Source organism: Chaetodon trifascialis, chromosome 4 (assembly GCF_039877785.1).
Source record: "Chaetodon trifascialis isolate fChaTrf1 chromosome 4, fChaTrf1.hap1, whole genome shotgun sequence".
Classification (NCBI taxonomy): domain Eukaryota; kingdom Metazoa; phylum Chordata; class Actinopteri; order Chaetodontiformes; family Chaetodontidae; genus Chaetodon; species Chaetodon trifascialis.
This window is the reverse complement of record NC_092059.1, coordinates 10,840,142-10,852,023: the sequence shown is the minus strand read 5'-3', so window position 1 is coordinate 10,852,023 and position 11,882 is coordinate 10,840,142. Positions and strand designations below refer to the sequence as shown.

The 11,882-nt window shown below is 44.3% G+C and overlaps 1 protein-coding gene across 1 annotated transcript; it reads right to left on the bottom strand.

Moving 5' to 3' along the window:
- Positions 1 to 1,316: 1,316 nt before the first annotated feature.
- Positions 1,317 to 11,882, bottom strand: LOC139330127 (guanine nucleotide-binding protein subunit alpha-14-like). Its single transcript, XM_070960863.1, has 7 exons — positions 11,724 to 11,882; positions 9,505 to 9,689; positions 9,004 to 9,158; positions 7,061 to 7,189; positions 6,376 to 6,505; positions 5,283 to 5,436; positions 1,317 to 1,713 (listed from the first exon to the last, which is right to left on the bottom strand). The coding sequence occupies exons 1-7, from the start codon at positions 11,872 to 11,874 to the stop codon at positions 1,508 to 1,510; spliced, it is 1,110 nt and encodes a 369-aa protein (XP_070816964.1). The 5' UTR covers positions 11,875 to 11,882; the 3' UTR covers positions 1,317 to 1,507.

Genomic DNA, 11,882 nt, shown 5'->3' with positions numbered 1-11,882 from the left:
CCAACTCCTGAGGGAAATATCTGGCTCTTTAGCTGATAAACGTTCCGCTGTGTTCACCAGCTTTTGCCAAACATTATCAGTCTGCTGTTTCATGCTGTGCGGGTAGCATCAAGTGGTTTTTTTAGAACTTACTTTGTTCAGAGCAGCTGCCTGTTGTGCCCGGAAGCAAAACTATGAGAGGGAGAACGGAAACTAAGTTTTGAGACGGAAAAGAAAAATGAGCCGTCCCTCCTGATGCATACAAGTAGTCATGTGATCCATTGTTAATCTGACGATATCGATTATAACCATTTTAAAGAACCTTTTCCCCCCGTTTTTTCGACCTAAACCATTCGAATCTCCTTCTTCCTGTGCTTATCTTTCCCTACCAATAAGGCATCATAACGATTTGATGTCCTTTACTGTGCATCAGTCACAGTTTTTCTTAAAACTTGTGTTAAAACATAAAGGCATCAGTGGAGCAGGACTCAGGACTCAGTGTCACCACACTTCAGTAAAACTGATGCCAACAACATTTTTCAACTATATACGAACTTTTTTCATCCCCATCACATCTGTTGTGATTCTACCAGCTATGCACAGCACAGTGAAAAGCACACTGGAGGGTCATGGAGCGATGTCATCACATGCTGCTGCTGTGGAGTCGTGACAAAGGGCTAAATAGGAGACAGTTTACAGTCGTTCTGCACTTGATAATTGACAGAGACAGTGCTTAGCAGATGTGTCGATAAGATAATGTGTAAGAAATATTGCCAGTGTGAGATAACTGTAATCAATAGGGATTTTGGCACTCTGATAGGAGCGCGGTGTTGATAACAACCAAAGACTCGGTGGTGACATTAATCACAGAGAAAAGCCCCTGATACAGGACGTCTAATAAGAAAAGGTGCAGCAGATTGTAATTTGTGTATTGCCATTCACGGTGCGTAATGGAAAGTGTTTGTGTGTTTACATTGTGTGCGTCTAATACACCTGAACGTACCTGGTGGAATCAAATAAAGCACTTAGAATGTAAGTGACAGGGTGGCGCACGCTAGCATGACCCCATCTCCACTTGTAAAAGTCATTACTCCACTGATGGCAGCACAACACTTCATAGCATCTCTGCTTCTTCTTCAATTATGGATCAATTCGGTCACTGCATGACCCAAACACTTCATTTTTTTAAACAGAAGAAAACATCAAAATTGGGGTGGGGGGGTGGGGGGCTGAGAGAAATGAGGACGATCACTGATTCTCGCTCCGTGATCAGAAGTCAGATGATCCCCAACATCCCTGAATGTCTTCAGCGTTTTTACCTCGAAAGTGGAGTGCGTGGGCTAGAGATGGTGGTGAAGGTGAGAGAGGAGCACAGACTTGGTTTTAGAAAGAAGTCAGCTTTGTTTTTTTTTTACGTGGAAAAGGAAACGACATTTTGGCCTTCGTCAGGTTCTTCACTCGTAGAAGTAAACGGTCCAGACAGAGACGAGAACCAGCATTCTCCTCCAGTTTTTCACCGAGGGAAAGTTCAGATGACCCCGTAGTCCCTGAGAGACTTGAGCAGCACCGTGTCCTTGACATCGCTGAAGACCCTGCGGATGTTGTTGGTGTCGGTGGCGCAGGTGAAGTGTGGGTAGAGAGTCTTTCGCTCCTCTCGCTTGTCGTGATTGATGGCCTGCTGCTCGTACAGCTTGCAGATGTAGTTCTTGGCGTCCTCAGGGTCTCGTTTCTTCCCTGTCCAGGGGGTGAGAAGGAGATGAGGTTGAATGTGACAAGAGCATATATGTTGATAATTGATTTGTTATAAATGCAAAGCAAGCATAAATACCCAATGATAATGGCTTTTTCAGGCTCGTGTTTGGCCAACATGGCTTAAGGGTTAGTGTTATATCGTGTTATATACACCTGTTGGTTTGGCATGCTCTTTACAGCGCTTCATTTGTGTTTTTGCGTTCTCACATGGACAGAGATGTTTTTTTTTTAAAACAGTGCTTGTGTGGATAGGATTTTTTTAAATGTAATGTACATGTGAACCAGTCATAGATTGGATTAGATTAGATTAACGACCACATTTTCAGTGAGGCAATATGTGCAAAAGCACAATTAAAGTACAGTCAACATTTAACATTTGTGCATCTCTTACTTCAGTGAATTTTCACATGAAATAAAGTATTAAGTCCAAGACAAGATTTTGTTGTAATGCAACAGTGTTTTCAAAAATCACAAGTGAGGCTGGAATAAGGAAACATGGTCCCTTGTCACTAATGCCACATTTCCACTAGCGCGGCTCGACTCGACTCGACTCGACTCTACTCCACCCGGTTGTTTTGTGTTTCCATTAGGGATAGTACCTGGTACCCGATACTATTTTTAGTACCTGCTCTGGTGAGGTTCCAAGCGAGTAGAAGCGATACTATATGTGTGACGTCAACAGCCTGTCGGCCACTGATTGGCCGGAGAGTGTGGTCACTGGTCTGCGACGTCCAACACCGGAAAAACAATCCCGCCCCCTCCATTGTAACGCCGGGCAACAGCAACCACTGACTTTATTCTTTATTCTCACTCGAGGGAAATGGCTGCTCAGTTTCTTCTCTTGCTTTGTGTGTGACAAAAAGCCACAAACCGAGCAGCAAATACAACATCGCCTCGATGTCCTCCATTGTTTGTCAGCTCTGTTTGCGTTGCGTACAAATTGACGTCATGGCAGTTTCGCGCAGCCGCGGTATGACGACCCCGCCTACATTGAGGAGGTACTATGAAGTACTCAATTGTAATGGAAACTCAACCAAACCGAGTAGAGTGGAGTAGAACCGAGTCGAGTAGAGCTGGAACTGTGTAATGGAAATGCGCCATAAAGTAACTCTCAATCTTGTCATCTGAGAAGAAGTTTTGCTTTCTAATTTTCCATCTTGTAGCCTATTTGAAAGACCACATGAATCAAAATCGATTGTTGAGCTTCCCTGTTTATTTTTTGAGTAAACACTACCCTGTTTATGACTTGATAACTACCAACTACATGCCATCAGGATGTCGTGATGTCATTAAAGCAAAAGCAGAAAAGAAGCCTGCGTGATTTGCATGATAAAAACCAATCATTAAAGGCAACAGGAGCAAGAATAGAGGCTCCAGTCTATAATATAAGATAAGACTTTATTGATCCCACACCGGACAAATTCATTCTTAGGGCTGTCAGTTATCTACATTATTGATTAAATCCATCATTCTTATCTATGAAATATTAAAAATCTGTGCTGAAGCCCATCTAATGTTCACAGGGCCCACAGCGATGTCTTCAATTTAGCTCTTTTGTTCCACCAACAGTTAAACAGCAGCACAACAGTGAACGACAGAAGCCGTCAAATGTATTTACGGCAGCAGTGAAAAGGGCCGCACAGTCACCACGCAGGACCACGGCAGCATGGGCAGCAAACAGCAGCCAGCGGTGGGAACCGCTCAGAGTTGTCATGAAGCTTAAATTGACATCAAGGAGCTTGACCCTGTATGAGTCATTATTTTACGCTGCTAATGCTGATGGTGAAACACAGTGGGTGCACTGCAGCTGCACTCAAAGACACACAGGTAATTGATTGCACCTAATTCCTGCCCTGCACACACACACACACACACACACACACACACACACACACACACACACACACACACACACACACACACACACACACACACACACACACACACACACACACACACACACACACACACCTCACAGATGTACACCCGGAGGTTTGGGGGGGGCGGGGTGCAGGGCTTGCGGGAAGCGCAGTATCTAGCTGTGGTTGTCAAGGGTAACAGAGGGAGAGATGGTGGTGTTGGGGGTGGGGGGGGGGTTGGGGGGGGGGGGGGGGCGTTAGGGTAACGCTCTACAGCCTTTCACACCAGCAGAGCAACAAGCTGCAGCCACATCATTAAGCGAACCAAGTACCTGGAAGTGACTCATTTGCAACTCTGGGTGTGTGTGTGTGTGTGTGTGTGTGTGTGTGTGTGTGTGTGTGTGTGTGTGTGTGTGTGTGTGTGTGTGTGTGTGTGTGTGTGTGTGTTTGTGTTACTAATGTAAGGATGTATGTATGTGTTTACATGTGACATTGTGGGAACTTGTCTTATGGGGACAAAACACAAGTCCTCATAATGGAATTCATTAAATTGTAGGGTGAAGACTTGAATTAGGTGAGGTTTAGGCAAGTAGTGGTTTGTCTCCAGGAAATAAATGTAAGTCAATGTAATGTCCTCTGAGGAGATGGAAACAAAGCTATGGGTGTGAGAGTGTGTGTGTGCGTGTGTGTAGAGAGAAAGAAAGAAAGAAAGAAAGAAAGAAAGAAAGAAAGAAAGAAAGAAAGAACTTGCTAAAAAAAGCTATAATGATCGCTGGCTTTGCTGAATCCAGGACAGCGACAGAGGGACAACCTTTCCAGTTCAGAGTCAGGACTGCACTGGGGCTGAAATCAGCAAATGATTTCTTTTGAAATGATACATTATTTCCACCCGATGCCGCAGGACGTGATGAGATAGCTGCACGCCTGAAGGAAATTGGCCAGAGGAAAATAACATCACGACCCCCTTTTATTGTTTGTCACGTTTCTGTCCACACTGTGATGAGGATACACACCCACAGATAACTAGCTTCAACAAAGTGCTGAGTTTGATTTTGGAAATTTCAGAACTGTTTTTTTGCCTCTGTGTTCCCACCATAATTGTCCCCAGAAAACTACAACTCACAGACAGACACACTCAAAAACACTCGTCTAAACACTAGAACAGGTAACTTTTTTGATCAGTTTTACTAAAAGTTTGTAGTTCGATTTGTAAAAATGTGAAAACTAATCGTCCAGCCTCTAAAATGCCAAACAAAGGTGTATAATTTTTTTGTCCTAGAACAGCAAAGTGAAGGATGAATAATTTCTTGACATCAAACCCAAAGAACGTTTGGGCTGGGGGGTCGTTACAGGGTTTCAGCAAGAATGCTGATTGGATGCTTGTGTAACGATTTGTTTGATTGCAGAGTCAACAGTGCAGCACTGTGAGACTGTACTTTTAGGCTAAATGCTAATGCTAGCATGGCAACGCGCCCACAATCATAATGCTAACATGTTAATGTGTAGCAGGTATGACATTTGTAATTTTCACCATCTCAGCTAATTAGCACTAAACACAAAGTATAGTTGATGGATTATTGCTTTGAAGGTATTTTGGCCGTGAACCCAGTGACTTGACACACTGAAAATTGTACATGCTTTTGAAGCTAAAACAAAAGTTACAAAAGTAACACACGTGCAGCCTCAGCTTACCTGTGAAGTTGGGGAAGTATTTCTGCAGGTCAGACGTCTGGATTTTGTCAGCCAGGATGTCAGTCTTGTTGAGGAAGAGGATGATGGAGGTGTTGAGGAACCACGGCGAATGGATGGTGGTATAGAACAGAGCCAGACTCTCATGCATCCGGTTCTGAGGAGAGAGACAGATATCATGCTGGAGGCTGCAGCCGGTCAGCTCAATATGTGAGGCGTGATTTTGTTGGAGATAAAAGGTTTACACCAAAGAGTTTTCAGATTAGAAACGTATGAGTTTTCAGGGATGGCAAGACGGGTTTGGATGTCTGAGGATGAGGCAGAGAGGGAGCAGTCTTTTGAAGGGAGGAGGGGGGGAGTTTATGGGGGGTCTGGAGCACATGGGCCACAGTGGAGGTTAATGAATGTGCTGGCAGACTAAAAAGTGGCTGTGAGAGATAAACAGCTTAGTGACAGGATGGGAGGGAGGCATGGACACAAGGCGACAGGGGGCCGGAGAGGATGAGGGTGGATGGGGGGAGGTTTTCTTGTACAAGAGTGAAACCTGCTGGTGGATGGATGAAATGCCCACAGTGAGAGCGACACTGAGAAAAGGTTAGGATGAGAGACGCAAAGCAAGATGGATGAAAACACAGTACCTAACTTTACATCTGCATTTCTATTTGATGATACTTTAAACTTGTGCTTTTAGTTAAAAAAAGATATAATTACCAAACAGTGTTTAAGGGAATTAGAATTAGCTCCATCTCAGCCAATTGCAGAGGTAAACGGCCAGTCATGACTCAGTGTAGTAGTAATGATAATCCAATAATATAGTTCTACAATTAAAGATTATTTTAATTATGGATGGATTTGTCACTTCAAATAATGTGTCTGTAAAAGGTCAGAAAATTGTGAAACACGCCCATCCCAAGGTGTTTAGGTGTGTTTGACCTGTTTTTATCTGACCAATAGTCCAAAAGCCCAAACATGTTCAGTTTATATAAAACAGGAAAAGCACAGAAAATCTGTTTTCATGTGGTTGTTTCTATTGTTTTGTCCACCGTCGTCAGTGGTCGACTGAGTGAGAGACAACACAAGGACACAGTGTTCTTACAATGGTTTCTCTCTCCTCCAGGACCTGGTCGTACTCGCTGAGGGAGGCCAGGAAGATGAGGGAGGTGACGTTTTCAAAGCAGTGAATCCACTTCCGACGCTCTGACTTCTGACCGCCCACGTCCACAATCCTGCCAGGGAGCAGAGGAAGCAAGGAAGGAAAGAAGGAAGAGTTCAAAAGGGAAAGCAAACCGGCAACCAATCATTACCTGCTGATGTTTAAATGAGCACAGATAAACTCTGCACAGAGCAGCCACAGAGTATTCAGACTGACAGGTTTTCTGTTGTTTTGGTTCTGTGTTTAGATTTGAAATAAAGCTTGAACATTTCTAAAACCTAAACCTAAAACCTCCTCCTTCATTCATTCGTCAGATCTAATCTGCTGGAGTACAGAACCAAGACAAGGAAACACTCACAGGCTGCTCTCACAGCTACACGTCGCCCTCACACAGCTGCTAATAAACCAAGGCTGCCTGTTGGTGAAGTAGACTGAACCAAACACTTTCAGCATGGCACCTTTCTAACGTGCTTTCACACCAGCAAAGCTCACAGTGAGGAAGAAGAGTGCCAGCATGCTCATGGCGAGACTGAGGTTCACCACTCTGTGAACACATGATAGTTTCACACAATGCAATGATGAGTCGTGTCAGTATTAGATCTGCCCCAGTCAATGCCTGACTGGTCACCTTAGCGTGATGGTCTTGATGGTGAAGGAGTAGTCGTGGATGCCCGTGGTGGGGAATCGAACTCGCAGCACGTCCTGCTCTGTGGGGATGTAGTCTGGGGCGGAGATGCGGTCCAGGTTACTCATGTAGCTCAAAGAGAGAAGAAGAAAGTTTTCCCACAGCGTTAAAAAGTATGAACATATTGCCTCGGTTTACGTCACATCCAGCCTCGAACGTGTAAAACAAACCGAAGGGACACAAGATATACGATGAACTAGTGATGGTAAAAAAAAAAAAAAAAAAGATTAAAAATACAAGGAGGGACCAGGGTGAGTCCATATCAGGCCACGTACAGACGACAGCTTTATGGCCTGTGTTAATACAAGCTGTCATTAGCTAATGTTGACTGCCTGTCTCTTATCATGCACACACCATGATGATTGAGCCGCTGGGTAAACACAGAACAGAACAGCAATAGAAAAGAGGGAAAACAGAGGCAGGCTGAGTCGAGCCTTTGTTCTGTGACACATCAGATACTTGTAGCGTGAGGCTCGCACCTATTGTATGTTTAATGTGTTCACGGTGAGTGAAGAGACACGTCCTAGGGTGACTGGTGATCTGTGTGATGAGTTGATGAGTTTAGTTTAGACAGCTGGATGTTTCTCCTTAATCAACTGGTGGTTTCAACATGGCTGAGAAAAAGTCTGGATACAGAAGAGTCTGTGAAGAACTAGCCCCCTCCAGTGGTCTCAGAGCTAAATACAAAGAGTAAAACTTATTCTACAGTGACAAAGGAGGATGTGCGGCTGAAGCAAAGGTAAAAATCAAACACGTTAATAATGTGATTGGTGTGAAAACCTGAAAGAGGTCTGAAATCAGAGCTGCTCGTCACCTTCAGTCCTTCTTGCCCCGGGGGCCATAACCGTCATAAACAAAGACACTGAACACATTTCCGCCCTGCAGTGTTTAAACAATGTCTGAACAGTCGTACAGTTAAAAGTCAGGGAACATTGTGTAAATATCCGCAGATTCAATTCAGGTACAAAACCAGTGGGACCATATCAAGGTACTTTTCATTTAAGAGAAGCTTGAAACAAGCAGGCAGCCATATTTTGCCGTGTGTCCACTTGTGAGTTTTGGTACAAAGGTCAGATGTGGCATAAACAAACAGTACAACAATGTGTCACTGTATGTTTTCTATCACACATGAGCTGCTGCCTGCATATTCTTATTTTTCTGTGGTCAAGATGTTTCTGTGCCACGGCCTTTGGGTAGTGGGTGTGCAGCCCCCAGCCGATAACAGCATGAAGGTGAAGTCGGGGCTTTATAAAAAGGTAGCGAGCAGGCCGACGCTGTAATCAGTGTCGTCTGATGCTGAAGCTCAGGAAGCTGCGCTAAAGCCTCCTGTCTGGACTCAAACACAGCTAGCTGACGTTGCTGGTGGCTTGTCGCCTGCTGTCTGTAACGTTGTAATTACATTATTATGATGACACGTAATTATTGTGTACTGCTACGCCTGTCAGCGAGCTAGACTGAAGACTGCTGAACTATCAGCTATTAGCCTAGCTGTTCGTTGTGTGCCATTAACACAAACTAAACACATGATCTGATACAATATTTGCAAGACAGGCAGACAGACGGGTACACAGGCTCCTGAGTCGCTGTCTTCTGCGGGTGTGTGGTGCTGCAGGTGGTGCACTGGGCTGTGTGTGTTCTGGTAGCGGTGGTCAGGTCGCATTCCTTTAACTTGTGGGACTGTTGTGCTTTGTGGTATCAACCTTTTCTACTGCGATACTTCAGAATGTGCATAAAATATGTTGATGGCTTATCATAGATTCCTGTTTTGTGATATCATGGCTGCCATCTTGCTGTGACAGTGTCGTATCATGTGATACCCTTTGATTCCTGGCCCGACAGGTCAGGGTGTGGCACAGTGTGGAGAGCTTTGACTCCCAGCTACTCACTACTCTGTGGAGTCCAGCAGCTGATACTCGCAGCGCCGGCTGTAACAGACCCGGATACCCAAGTCCGCCCAGAGGCGGCGGATCGCGTCAACGTAGCCCCGCTCCAGCTGGGTGATCTGCACTGTGTTCACGTCCTGCAGCCACTTGGCGTAGATCTGAAAGACAGCGAGACAAGTGGCACATTTTAACTGTAATACTGTGAGAATTGTAGGTTTATTAGACGCCCTGTTCCACGTTTGTGTGTGCGTGATCCTCAAACATCTGCCTCAACGATTGTGTATGTTCATGGCTATTTATAGACCACAACATGCTGTGTGTGCGCTTCTGTCCCGGTGTGTTTGATGCCTCTTGTATAATGTGGACATAATCCCTCATCTTCAGTTAAGCTTACCCTGGTGCCCGCACACCTGTGTCGACGTCTGTGTTTGTTTGTGAGTGTGTGTGTTCATGTGTAACTGGGTGTGTTTGTGCTGGCATCGCTCCATGGATGTGCGAGTCTACCTCGTTCTCTGGGTTGGAGTAGGGGATTCTGAGTGTCGTCATGGCTCCTGTCATGGCCTTCATGGCTGTGAAAATGTTCTGGAAGATGCATTTGGCGAAGGCCCTCCTCTCCTCCTCTGAGAAGCCTCGTCCGTGGATGATCCTCATCTGCCGGATGAAGGTGGTTTTCCCGCTCTCCCCAGTGCCTGAAGCAGCAGGTGGGAGTAATAATAATAAAATATTATTAGAGACAGCTGGATTCAATGAAGATGCCGGCTCAGATGTGCATTAAGTCCCTCAGTGTGAACTTGCCAGCGTGTTGGTCTGGTCTTTGTTTATTCGTGTTCTGCCCGTGTCTTTATGGCTTTACTCCACTTACCTCCCACAGTCCAAACACATGCAGGTCAGGTACCTGTAGATGTGAATGTGTCTGTCCTAAAACCCTGAACTGGATAAATGGTTTATGAAATGGATGAGGATGATTTAAAAATTTTGTCAGAAGTCTCACGAACAAGCTTCTGGTGGGAAATGTCTGGAATGAGGAACGATGAGAGGAACAGTTAACCTCAGTTTAGGTTACAGTTATGATAACGAGATTGAGCTCAGCTGCCTGTAGTTTCAGTTGAGAAATGTGTGAGGGCAGCAAGTTTGTTGTGAAAGGTAGAAAAAGGAAAGAGTGAGTCTGTAAAGAGTTTTGACGTCTTGATAGAAAAATACAGACGTACTGACTAACTGCTCGGTTAACTGAAACAAAATAAAACTCACCAAAACTGGTGAACTCTGGTTTGGTTGACATAAATCTTAAATTCATTGAGTCACATGTGAAAGTATTGCGGTTCCAGATGCTGTTTTTCCCTCTATGCCTCTCTCTGTGCTGCTTGGTTAACTCAATGAACAGTCCCTGTAGACAGACCATTAAATTATCAAAATAAAATTACAAACATCTGATATCAAAACAGCCGGCAGTGGACTCAGCCAATCACCCACCCTTATATCACCCTGACCCTGCAGTTTCCTTCAGCGCTTTAACGTCTTTCAGCTCATTGTTTTGGATTTCTTGTTTAGGTTGAGTCTCACAGCTCTCATCAGTGTTGTTTCCAGCTGTTTGCAGTCAAGAGTCCTGAAAGCTTCACAATGTTACCTGCACCAAAACGCAGAAAGCAGCTGCGTTCCAATGTGCCAATGCATGACATAAAATGTGCAGCTTCCTTGATTTTATGCGTGTTGTCCTTCAGACCAGGTTGTTAGCTGAGCTCAGGTCAGTGCTGCCCTGATGTGAATCATTAAGTCTCAAGAGGAAACTAAAACTGGAAGTATGTGAAAAGCTCAAACAAAGAAAAATAAATCAGTACTTTGAAATGTGTGAGTTAGCTAATTTTCTTTTCTTCAATATTTTTAGTTTTTGGACTTTTGCTCAAATAACTAATGAGAAAAATTGACAATAATAAACAAGATACATCAATAATTAAAACAATCTTAATTTGCAGGCCTACTTCACAAGTCTTGTTTTTTAAAAAACAGGATTTTGTTGCATTATAACAATAAAAAAAAAAGCCTGTAGAACGTCATGAAATAGTAACAAAAATGGCCATCACAGTTTCCTTAAGACCAAAGTGATGTCTTTGCATTGCTTGTTTTGTCTGACCAACAGTCCAAAAACCACTGACATCCACTTTAATACCACATAAGGCAAAAAAAAAAGTGAAATCCCTACAGTTAAGAGGATGAAAGGTGTCTGGCTTTAAAATAATCAGTTATCAAACTAATTGCAGATTAACAAACTGATAGTTTCAGCTCTGATTTCAGCATTATGTCCCTTTAATCCAGGTTCGCCACCCATAAACCTCCTCTGCCTGGCAGCTGTTAGACCTGCCTCCATTGGACCATCAAATTAAAAGCATGGCTGCTTCCAATCAGGTGCAAACTGATCAAACCAGCTGTAAAGACAGCCTGTAGGCCTGTGCATCTCCAACCAATCCCAATGTGGACTATTCTTTACATAATCACATGGTGACACATGCTTTACATAGTTTTCTGTCTGTCTGCAGGCGACCAAACAGGCCAGGCAGTATTTAATTTGTATTTAGGGTGTTCCTCACAGTGTCTTCTCAGATATCAGCGTTGGTGTAATTCACCTTATTTGATTCATAAACGCACTCGGCATCATTGTACAGCCATCATTAACGCGACAGGTGGACAAACAGCTGTGTGTGTGCGGTGCTCTGTGTGCAGTCACTGACCCAGCAGGAGGATCTTAATTTCCCTTCTCTCCTTCTTCTTCTGCTGCTTGAGGATCCTCTTGATCTCTTTGTCCACAGCGATCGTCCTCTTCTCCTCCTCGGACAGGCAGCACACACAGGAGCGCCGGCACCACTGCCAGCAGCCCGCCATGGCCAAAA